The sequence below is a fragment of the Marmota marmota genome, unplaced genomic scaffold (genome assembly GCF_001458135.2).
Source record: "Marmota marmota marmota unplaced genomic scaffold, marMar, whole genome shotgun sequence".
Lineage (NCBI taxonomy): Eukaryota > Metazoa > Chordata > Mammalia > Rodentia > Sciuridae > Marmota > Marmota marmota.
Window position 1 is genome coordinate 2,244,829 of NW_025999928.1, and position 12,804 is coordinate 2,257,632.

The 12,804-nt window shown below is 34.8% G+C and overlaps 1 protein-coding gene across 18 annotated transcripts in view; it reads right to left on the reverse strand.

Moving 5' to 3' along the window:
* The window catches only part of Agtpbp1 (ATP/GTP binding carboxypeptidase 1), a 280,878-nt gene that overhangs the window by 78,688 nt on the left and 189,386 nt on the right, over positions 1 to 12,804 (reverse strand). For 13 of the 18 annotated variants that reach the window (XM_015506070.2, XM_048800441.1, XM_048800440.1 and 10 more), the window contains one exon: positions 2,655 to 3,410. The exons of 3 other annotated variants lie outside the window; for them this stretch is intronic. In XM_015506070.2, coding sequence (XP_015361556.1) covers positions 3,233 to 3,410 — 178 coding nt within the window. In that variant the 3' untranslated portion in view covers positions 2,655 to 3,232. Of the gene's footprint in view, positions 1 to 2,654; positions 3,411 to 10,450; positions 10,694 to 10,745; positions 10,924 to 12,804 lie in introns of those variants that run through there. 2 more of the 18 variants (XM_048800445.1, XM_048800446.1) reach the window with 2 other exon arrangements.

Genomic DNA, 12,804 nt, shown 5'->3' on the forward strand with positions numbered 1-12,804 from the left:
CATTCCACCCGAAGCATAACTCCAGGTAATTTATTTGTAATAAGATTCAGACCAATGTTTCCAAATACCACACAAAAACTAGCAAAAGTAGCAGAGACTAATTATACTTCCTGTATTCAAACAAGACTGTGACCATAATAAAAAGCCAAGGTGAGCCATAGGATTTTGCCCTCTCCCTTGCCTAAACACATTTCACAAATTCAGGAAAGATCCTTAAACTTTTAACAGTCCTCACTCCCTGGGGAAAGGCACAGAATAGCATCTCCTTTTGTGGAAAGAACATGGGGCCAAGCTATCAGAGAGCTGGGCTCACATCTGGTTCTGTCTGAGTGACCCTGTGACCTAATTAGACTTCTGTGCAGTAAAGATCAGGGCCTACGATGCTTAGGAAATGATAATGCTAAAAGAGTGCACCAGAGTATGCTAGTGATTTTCAAAATGTGGTCCTGCAGCATTGCCAACTGGCAATTTATAAGGAATGCAGAACTCTTGGGCCCTATTCCAGATCTATACCATCAGCAATCTGTGTTTTGAGAAGTCCTCTTCTGATGAACACCACAGCTTGAGAACCACTGGATTAGATATAAACTACATTTAAGAAATTCAGTGGAGTGCAGTGCATGCCTGTAATCCCAGTGACTTGGGAGGCTGAGGCAGGAGAATCGTCAAGTTTGAGGCCAGCCTCAGCAACTTAGCAAGACCCTGTCTCAAAATGGGAAAAAAGGGCTGAGGATGTAGCTCAGAGGTAAAGTGGTAAAATGCCCCTGGATTCAATCCCCAGTAGCCAAAAAAAAAAAAAAGAAAGAAAGAAAGAAAAGAAAAGAAAGAAAGAAATTCAAAGTCCCCAATGCAAGGTAAATTAAATACATCTAAACTCTCTTCAAAAGATTCAATTTCTGGCCGGGGCAGTGACACACGCCTGCCTGTAATCCCAGCGGCTCAGGAGGCTGAGACAAGAAGATGACAAGTTGAAAGCCAGTCTCAGCAAAAGTGAGGCACTAAGCAACTCGGTGAGACCCCGTCTCTAAATAAAATACAAAATAGAACTGGGGATGTGGCTCAGTGATCAAGTGCCCCTGAGTTCAATCCCCAGTACCAAAAATAAATAAAATAAAAAATAGGTTCATTTTATCAGACCTCATCATTGCTGTATGGGACTGATTTTTCAGGACTACAGTAGTGAAAGCATCTCAAACTTCTTTGGAAATTCTTAAAAATAAACAAACAAACAAATAAATAAAGGAGTCTCAAAGATAAAAATTAGGGCAATTTTAACTAGTAATAGCCAATGAAACTTAATTATACCTCTAATTAGGAAAGTTACAATTTTATATTATTTTTTACTTTCTTATGGTTATGAATAAAACATTTCCTAACTATAAAGACTTTCTCTTCAACCTTGTGAATATGTAATAAAATGTTCAGGTTTGTAACTATAATAAAAGATGTACTTTGTCAATATAAAATTACTAACTGTACACATAAGGGGTTTTTACAATGCTAAAATAATAAATTGAAAATTTGAGTCATTCTGCACAGTATGGTAACTATGGTTGCTTTGACTATCTTGTTTTCTTTTAATTCCTAATTCTGTAAAACTTTTGCCAAGAAAAATTCATACATGGATATGATGGTTGCATAATCTATTCTCTGGTAACAGTATAATTATAATAAAATATGTAATTTTTATATATAAAGATAAAATATTTATAATTATAAATAAGTGATAAATAAATAATGCTTTACCTTGCTAAATTATCCTGATCTTTCCTAAATCAGACTACCACACTAATAGGATTGGTTCAACTTCACAGTCTATTTAATCTTCATTTTCTGAGATTAATAAGAAGTACACTATTTAGAGGAAAAAAAAAATCTCTTTTCAATTGCCTCACACTATGTTTTTAAACATGGCTCCCAAGACATCAAAGAGAATCTGCACTGTGGATGAAATATCCTAAACAGCACAAAGAAAAACAATTGATTTGGAGAATGCATAAATTTGAAATACTCTTTTATAATTTCTTTTCCATTTTAATGTTAAAAACATTCTAATCTAAGATTAAGCAAGGAACATATGTACTAAAACTAAGACCTGAATCCTGGCAAGAATTTATTGTTACAGTTATTTTGGAGGATTTGTACTGTTACAACAGGAACTTAGTTCTTAAAGCACTTATTCAAAAATCACTGGGTTCATTTTATTTTATTTGAAGACAAGTCATTCCTGCAGCAGGAGGGCTAAAACTCAGGAAAACATCACTACAAGATTCACTGCAGTCATCTTGGACTCTGATGTTAGTAGCAGCATGCTCTAAATAAATTCACATCAATAAATCTAATAACATAGCACAGCTCACAATATGCTAAATAAACAATGTACATTTAACATCAGATTGTATCCAAACTGGTTTTACTCTTCTTAATTGACTGCAGTGAAAAATTTTAAGTGCATCCATGATACACAATTTTAGAGAAAAGAGCTGTTTAAATATATCTTTTATGATAGGTACAGGTATACCCATAATACCAAAATCTTTAGGCTTAAAAAAAAACTTTTTATCACTGTGTTCAGGTACTGGATTTTTATAATACTCTCACAAAGTTCTACACATCAAATAATCTAAGCTGGTTAAAAAGGATGACGAAATAAATGCAACATTTAATATAATTTTTATTTGTTTAATTTAGTAAATGTAGAATGTAACGGTTTCAAGGCAAATTCTGGATTATTTCAGTCACAATCCAACAGCATGATTCTGAAGAACAGTTTTATCTTCAATATCTACCCATCTCTACACAAACACACGCATGGAAATCCAAGTACATATATATTAGTTTTCAACAACTCAGGGTTTTCAACAACTCTAGAATTCAGATTTTAAATTCTGACACACTTCAAAATTATCCATTTTGATGCAGGATATAACCATAAGGAGATAAAAATTCATGCAATGATATTCAGGGTTTTTTTTTTTAAGTAAATCCATTATTTGATAATTCAATGCTGTATAAAGTGCATTGATATCTAAAATAAAACAAAGTGCCAATTTTATCATGAATTAATAACATATTTATTGTCTTGAAACCAAACAGGCCCAAGTTACTTCTTGTTTTTTTGATTTTCTTTTTGAGTCAGCTCTCTATAAACTCATTTCCCTCAAATTTCCTGTGTAATAAAAACCAAGATATTTCATTTCTTCTTTGCAGTTAACAAGATATGCCAAAGGGTTCAAGGTAGATATGTTCTTGATAATTCAGAGTCAGAAAGAACTTCTTCTTGAGCAGAAGGTTCATAATCTCCTGAATTTTCAGCCAATTCAATATCTAACTCATCATTACTTTCTGCACTGTAATCAACTTCTTCAAGAAATCGAGGTTCATCTTCATCCAAAACATAAGTGGTAGGGCTGTAGCCAAAACATACGGAACATGTAAGACTTCTTGAGGTTTTAAGATTCTAATACAAGGTTATTCTACCATACTGCATTAACTTTGATTCCAATATGATACAAACAGTTTGCATTAACTTTAAAAAACTTTTATCTAAATGAACAAGTTGAGTGATTTGTAATAGTTGAAAGCTTATATTGAAAATTAGGGGTGACACTCCTTGGTATTTTTCCAAAAGATCAAAAATTGGCATAATACAGTGATATACTTTACAGCAGCTCAATTCACAAGAGCTAAATTATGGAATCAATCCAAAGCTTGTCAATAATGGATTAATAAATTATGGGGTATATATATCACAATATATATACCAGTGTGTGTGTGTGTGTGTGTGTGTGTCTGTAGTCCTACTCAGCCATAAAAAGGAATGAAATTATGGCATTTGCTGGTAAATAGAAGGAAAATAACATGCTAAGTGAAATAAGCCAAACTCAGAAACTCAAAGGTTGAATATTTTCTCTTATTTGCAGAAGCTAGAGTAAAATAAAGGAAAGGAGGAAGGAAGAATAGGATAATATAAAGAACCAATCAAATACAAATTAATAGACAAGCAAAAGGAAGTCAAGGAGTATAGAGGAAGGAGAATGGGAGTGGACAGAGAGGGAAAAGGTGGGTATCATGAACTGAAGTTGATTTCCATACATGTATGGTTTGTTGGGATGATCCCAAGTACTATGTATAACTATAAAGCTCTAATTTAAAAAAAAAAAAAAGAAAATAAGGGGTGAAATGCTAACTTTTAATGATATTACAATAGTGTTAATATACATTTTACCATTAGATAGTTACAAAAAAAAAATAGTGGACTCTCATTAGGTCACTTCCTTGAAAGATTTCATTGATTTGCAGGCTATTTAGATTCATTTTTAAAGTTCTATTTTAATCACTGTAAATCAGGCAATAAATAATTTCAATCAGCCTTATAAGAAACTATGGTTATCTAATTGGTTCTGTGAATAATGCACTAAAATATTTAAGTCTATAAAGTGATAACTGCCATAAACTGGCCCATATACCCATCCCCACAATTTTCAGACTGAGAATAAAAGTGAAAAACTAGTGAGAACAAATCACATTGTTAAATTATGTGCATGCATGAACATGTAACGGTGAATCTCACCACTATGTGTGTTCACACACACACACACACACACAATTTTTTTGGTGGTGGTGGGGATTGAACCCAAGACCTTGTACATGCAAAGCAAGCACTTTACCAACTGAGCTACATCCCCAGTTTTTTTTTGTTTATAATTTATTTATCTTTTTTCCCCACTTTTTAAAAAGGGGGTAGTAGAGATTAAACCTAGGGTGCTTTACCACTGAATCATATCCTCAGCCCTTTTTATTTTTTATCTTGAGATAGGGTCTCACTAAGTTGCTTAGAACCTCACTAAGTTGCTGAGGCTGGTCTTGAACTTGTAATCTTCCTGCCTTAGCCTCCCCAGTCACTGGAATCACAGGTACACCACCATGCCCAGCCCCACTTTTTTACTGGTACATTACACTTGTAGATAATGATGGGATTTGTTGTTACATATTTGTACATGCACACAATATAACAATAATTATATAATTTAAAAGAAGAATCCCATGAATCAGAAAGAAAGGGGATGGAGGGGAGTGGAAGGAGAACACTATATCCAGATTAATTACTTTCTCTAGGGATACAGAATAAGAATTTGCTTGCAAGCACTAAGTGCCTTTAAATATTTCATTAGGTAGGTTGTTTGGGATTAAGACAATCTTTCCAAGGGTTCTGTAACAAACTCTTTACTTCTGAAAAAAAATCACATTATTCAAATTTCTCCCCATTTGTGAGATTTTACACACACACACACACACACACACACACACACCAGAGAAAACATGATAGAAACAGGTCAAAGCCCATTAGATAGTGACCAAAGCTACCTAAATTTCATGAAGATGTGTTTGTTTACATACTTCCAAAAAGTATTTCTGGATTGCTGAATTAAAAACCATGAAATCAGACAATAAAAAGGAAAATAATCTGTTCAAATGAACAGAGAAGCAGATGCCATTAGACACCTAAAATTAGAGAATTCCTACAACTGAGTATTAAATTCAGTTTGAGTGTCTGGAAGTTAAGGTGAGAAGTGAATGCTAATTGATTAAATGGTTCTAATTTACTGAAAGAAGAAAGCAAAATGCATCTGGCAAGAATACCTTTTCCTTTTAATGAGCTTTAATCCTGCTAGTTAAAAAACTAAAAAGGAGGGGTTGCAGTTGTGACTCAGTGGTATTGCGCTCTCCCAACACATGTGGGGTTCTGGGTTTAAGCCTCAGCACCACATTAAAAATAAATAAAATAAAAATGTTCTGTCCAACTACAACTAAAAAATATTTTTAAGACTTTATATTGCTTTATTTTATTTTATATTAATTTTTTTATTTATATGACAACGGAATACATTACAATTCTTATTACACATATAGAGTACAATTTTTCATATCTGTGGTTGTATACAAAGTATATTCACACCAATTCCTGTCTTTATATGTGTACTTTGTATAATAATGCCCATCACATTCCACCATCATTTCTAACCCCATACCCCCTTCTCCCTTCCCGTCCCACCCCTCTGCCCTCTCTAGAGTTCGCCTATTCCTCCCATGCTCCCTCCTCCCTACCCCACTATGAATCAGCCTCCTTATATCAGATAAAACATTAGGCATTTGTTTATTTTGGGGGGAGGGTATTAGATAACTTCACTTAGCATTATCTTCTCTAACTCCATCCATTTATCTGCAAATGCCATAATTTTATTCTCTATTATTGCTGAGTAATATTTCATTGTGTATATATGCCACAATTTTTTTTAAAGGAAGAAAATGAATTACAAAACCACCTTGATCTAATATATAGCAAACTTCCTCTTAAAAGTTCAGAGCTTTTATGTGTGAGAGAAGTTCTGATGAATGAAGTTGACTGACTTGGAAGATTGGGTAAGACTTCATAACATACCTAACACATGAACAATTTCAGTTTTTAGTTAGGGAACTATAAAAATTACAAGATTATTTGCCTTTTAAAAGAACTGTTTTCATCTTTCTTTAATATACAAAAATTCATTCCTACTCCTTGACCTTGGTGATTTACAGTCTCACAGTGGTCCCAGATGAGTCTAAGAACAGATGGAAAAGCTGAAGAAAAGGAGAAGGAAAAAGGAAATTGTATCTTCTCTTGCCATATATTTACTTATCTTCTTGCTGGAGGCAGTCCTTGTCCTAGCAAGAAAAAAATGATAATGGAAATTCAAGGAAGAGAAAGAGTTCCTAAAAGACATGCATTGGTACAGGGACTGGAGAAAGCAACCAGAACTATAGAGGCTGGCTCCAGAGAGATGAGGTACAAAGACCAGCATCTCTCAACAGATAGGAAGACAAAAATCCACAGTGGGTGGCAGGGAGGGTAGGCAAGGGTTATTCAAGACATCTATGGACAGCAGAATGCCAGCTCTATTTGCCTCCCACTGGAAAACAGGTTAGTTCGGGGAGCTTAAACATTGCACTGGGGTCAGAGCAAGGATCTAGTTCCATATGGGAAGCTGAGTACCAGGAAGTTAACCAATAGGAACTAAAGAAAGTATTTAAAGAAAAAGCTTACTCTTTTCTAAACTGTTAAGTCAATGAGAAAATAATGAGAAAGGCATGATTTAGGAGCAAAAGCAATGCCCATGTTTGAGTCAAATAAGTTCCTAAAAAGAAAGAAAACCTGAAGCAATGTTGATTTCAGATGCTGATATGCACTTTTAAGACAAAGAAGCACAACCTGGAAGGCAAGGTACTGGAAAATCAAAAGAAGTAATATAAATACTCTCTAGTACAAACTTCCTTGTCTCCTTTGACATGAACTCCATCCATGGCATCACCCCTTCTTATAAGTGTATAAAACCACTGCTCTTGTTCCATTCCTGCAATCCACACTGACTCCTGTCTTTCCATGTCCTAACAAAATCATGCCCATAGCCTCAGCTTCATGAAGGTCTATACCACAGCTGAAGTACACTGAGTCCCTCCAGCAACTGTTATGGGGCCACCAGTGGGGCCTCAGCAACATCAGTAAGATGCAGAGAGAGGTGGAGGGGCCAGGGACAGACGACAAAGAGGAGAGATATCAGTAAAGTCAGGTATATGGAACTAGAAGACACAAACAGGGGAAAGGGAAAGGCAGAAGACTACAATTCCCAGCACTTTACAGAAAGCAGTCTTCATAATGCTATTCCAATTGCCATTTTCTAGCCCATTTTTATTAGCTCTCTCCACAATACTTAACTGTAGTGACAATTCTGACACCCTTCTATTTGGCTTGCTTCATTCCTCTTTGATGCTTCTCAGTGGTGAACATATGCTCCTCATCATCTATGCATTCCTCAAAAATAGGTATTTATAGCAATGCTTTTGGTTAATGGCTCTTCCTATGTGCATGTCATCTATGAGTTGAGCTCATTCATTTCTAATTTTTACTTTGATCATTTTCAAATCCAAATTTCTAACCTGGACTTTACCACTGAACTTCTCCTGTACATATATGGACTTGCTAAATATATATACCTGGCTACCTCACACATGTAATGCAAATGCAGTATGTTGAACATTCATGGTTCTCCCCACTGAGCTATTCCCCAACTCATACAAACCAAAATTCTCCATAAGGAAATCAGCTACTCAGTCTGGGCACTCCTTGCCCCACACTTTATATTAATGCCTTTGATGACGCTGTTTCCTCTATATAGGGTGTACTTCCCAGTTACCTCCTCCTATCCACTCATATTATTTCTTTTAAAACACGGTTTAGCCTCATCCTCTGATGTTGTTCCTTAATGCTCCATCCTGGGATTAGTGCCATTTCCTCTATATTTCTTTGTATCCTACAAAAACTTCCATCTGACCACTTATGGCATATGGTTGAAACCACCCACTTGTATGTCTATGTTCTTAATACTAAGGTCGGGAACTGTGATTTACCTGAGTAGTACCTCCCTTCAGCTTTCAGACACCTCAAAAAATCTTTGCTGAGCTCTTTATGGAAAGCAATGAAGTTGACAAGATCATCATTTTTTATATCACCCAATCCCTCTAATTTTATTTTAGTGAAAAAAAGTTTAAATCACAAGACCAATCATAGCATTTCATTTTTTCATAAATAATTCCAACTTTTTCTTTTTCCGCCACTGCTTCCTTGTTGTCCTCATTTTCTTCACATAAATTCACTCTTTTGCACTGCTTTGCTTCAGCTGCCTTCCATCATTTGTTCTAACATCCTTCTATTTTGGATTTTAATTCTTATGGTAAAGGTGACAAAGCCAAAAACAATTCTATAAGAAACATTTCATTCTAAAAGACAATAAGCTAAAATTTGACTTCAAAACCAAATCACACATGCTATTTCAAGAAATATATCCAAACTTTCACCCAACTAGCCTTCACACAGGATGAATGCATTGAAATTCTCCACCTTAGATAAGTGTCATTGTCATGCAAAAAGAGTTATAATTACAACTGATTTCCAAGGAGAATCTGAATCTGTTTTGTGCAGATTCAGAAAGTTGTCTGGCTTCCCTTGTGTTAAACTACTAGGCACCACACAAAATTAAATCTAAAAAATTCACCATCATTCTCAAACATGTGCAGCCTACTTCTAGCAGAGCTGATCTTCCATCTGAGACACCAGAACACAGACCTTCAGTTCCCTTACCTATTCTTGCATGGCAGAAAAAAAATGCTGCATACGGAGCCTGAAATTCTGAGTTGTGCCTCTACTGCTTCTACTAGCCAGCTATTTAGTGACCTTGAGCAAGTCACTTTCTCCAAAATGTGTTTTCTTAGGTGTAAAGCAGAGATAACAGTATCAGCCCCATCTTTCTCACAAAGTCCTCTAGCTTCAGAAAGGTAAAAAAATGTGAAAGTATTTACAAACCATTAAACTGTATAAGTATAAAATGCTGATAGTAAGAAAATCTACCTTGCTAAAGAAAATCAGCCTTTCTTAATTCCTAAAAAGCCCAGAAAATGGTCTCACCCAAGCTATCAGAACTAGAAATACTCTTTCTACCTTTTAAATTCATAATTCTCCTTTAACCTTTCAATCTAAATATGACTTTGAGAGTAACCTATGTGTTTTAATAAAATACAATAAAGATATCATGGGGGAGAATTTCTGAAACCAACGCCCAAAAAGAAAAATATTCTATTGCCTAAAATATCAACAATTTGCAAACTGTTGTGTCTGGCTTTCTTGTGTTGAAAAGTCAGATCAATGGTATAAGAAAATCTTTCTATTTGCACAAATGCTACAGGATATATTATGTATATAATTTGATGCCTATCTTATGAGAGATAGAGCATCACCTAAATATCACAAGGTAAACAAAACTATTATCACAGGGTAAACAAAATATTCATAGATACTAAATTTAATAATTTCTGTCAGTCTTAAGTGGGTATAGCATACATACATACTCTCACAGAGCTAGTATATAGAGTATCTAACAAAAGAATGTATAGAAAAAAAGGAAAGAAATTTGCTTATTGCTATTTTTGTTTGAAAAAAAAAGTAACTAAGCTGTATCTAGGAAACAGAAATTAAGTCACTAAACTACAACTTACTTTCGCTATGCATCTAAAAACATTCCTTACACATAATAGCGTTAAACAGTTAAATTACACAATAATGTACCAGAGTTTCAAAAACTAACCTATACATTATGGTAGTTTTGATTATTCACTTGGAGGATGTAAAATATAATGAAAGAACAGGAGAATTTTAGAGTTAGAGTTGGGTCCAATTCCTGGTTCTGTCAGGAATTACTATATAGATGACTTTGGGAAAGTTCATCTCTCTGAGCCTCAGTCGCATACATATATAAAAGGATCATAATACCATCAGGCTTTGATCATTCTCTGTAGAACACTAGAAGGTCTGAGATAATCAACCTTAACAGATATTCAGAATGCACATATTTATCAGGAGTCCTGAGACCACCCCATGTTTAATGATTGGCTGGGGAGCCTTAGCATACAGTACATTCACACTTATAACATTACAGTAAAAGGATACAAAGCAAAGTCAGCAAAAAGAAAAGGTGCATGGGGCAAAGTCTTGTGGAAACCAAGGCCAAGCAAGGGCAGCTGCTAGAGGCAGAGAAGTCATCAGAGCTTTCATCAAGTTCAAAGGATTGCAGGCAAAAATTGCAGTTCAGAGTTGCCAAGTTTCCTGAAAGAAGGGAAGTGCAGAGATGTGACCCCAACACTCAACAGTTTTCACCAGAGGCATTTGACAAAATCTTAAAACTACACAGTGCAAGAGGCTAAAAAGCAGCAAAAAGCAGAAAAGAGCAAAACTAATAAAACAAAAACAAGCCACAGAAATTTTTTGGCAGTCTTGTGGTGCTGAGAAGAGGAGGAGTCCTTGGCTTTCAACTGGGACCTCAGGAAGGCTGTGACCTAGGAAGCAGGGAGAAGTGAACCAAGGGTTAACTAAATTTCATACATTTTGCAACCTAACCTCAAGCCAGGTCAGTGGCTCACCAGATTGGGGTGTACAGCCCTAATCTAACACCTATCAGAGAATAGAACAGATTCTCCCTAAAGGAAGATTCCTAAACGCCTCTGTGAAATTTTATACTAAACACTTAACATTTGAGCAAATATTACCAGACATATTAAGAAACAGAACCAGGAGAAAAATCCAACAGGAAACTGACCCACAGGTGATCCAGTATAGAAGTTATCAGATATAAACTCTAAAATAATTGATTAGTACATCCAAGAAAATAAATAAAGAGAAAAAGAATTTTACCTTCTACTTTCTATTCAAAAAAAGAATCACCTGAGCCAACCAGTGGTGAACACCTATAATATCAGCAACCTAGGAGGCTGAGGCAGGAGGATGGTAAGTTTGAAGCCAGCCTCAGCAACTTACTAAGATGCCCAGAAACTTAGTGAGATTCTATCTTGAAATTAAAATAAAATAAAAAAGGACTGGGGATGTAGTTCAGGGGTAAAGCTCCCTTGGGTTCAATACCTGGTACCAAAATAAATAAATAAATAAATAAATAGATAGATAGATAGATAGATAAATGGAAATTACCTGAAAAGCTTAGAACTGGAAAATGTGTAACTGAAAAGAACTCTAATTAAGTCTAAGACTTTAAACAGAAATGAAAAGAGAACTAGTGAAGCAAAGCAATTGGTGAGTAGAAAACTTCACACCAAACCAAAGAAAGCAAAAAGTATCAGAAATTTAAGTTGCATATCTACATAAACTAAACATGCAAAGGGGAAAGAATGTGGAAGACATGACATTTAGAAAGCAAATGGCTGGAGATTCTCCAAAAACAAAGAAACACTCAAGCTATAGGTTTAAGAGGAACTAAAAGTCCCAAGTTGGAAAATACAAAGAAAAGAAACCCTCAGCCTTAGTAGAAAAAATGCTAAAAACCAGAGACAAGAAAATCCAAACATATCCAAAGAAAAAACATTATTTTCAATGAAGTAAGAAATAAAATGCAGTAACATGGCATGGGTGGGTAGAGGAAGGGAGAGAGGGAAAGAAAGATGAAGAGGAAAAGGAAGAAAAGGAGCAGAAGGAAGAAGAACAAGGAGAAGAAGGAGAACCAAACTAGAATCCTATACTGGGGACAATTTTTAGAAGTGAAACTGAAATAAGATTTCCAAATAAATAAGAACTGAAATAATTCGTTGCTAGCAGACATACACAAAAAGAGAAATCAGAAAGTTTTTGATGGAAGAAAGATTATCCATCGTAAACTGAAACACAAAAATAGAGGCAGGAATGAAGATCAGTGGGGAAATAAATCTTATATGAAGGGTGACTGCCAAAAATAAATGTAATGAAATTTAAAATGTATGTTGTTCAATTAAAATACATGACAATAGCAATAAAAGGTGGGAAGGTAAGTAGAATTAATGTATTTTCAAGTCCTAGGATTGTCTGTGAAGATGCAAAAGTAGCAATTTAGTTTATATTTTAATAAAGCAAGAATTCGTATTGTAATCTCTAGGGTACCAATAGAGAAATAGTAAAAGAAAAAGGAACAAGTTTATAGAAAGACAAAACTAGAATAATAAAAAAATATTTAATTAACCTCAAGGAGAACAAGAAGGAAAAAAAACAGATGAGAACAACAGAAAGAAAATAAAGTTACAAACTCAATTGTATCAGTAATACATTAAATGAAAATGGAGTAAATATGCCACTTATAAGACAATGAGGACAGACTGGATTACAAACCACATAATTAGATGCTGCAAACATGATTCACATCTTAAATATAGGGACACAGGAAACTTGAGATAATAAGA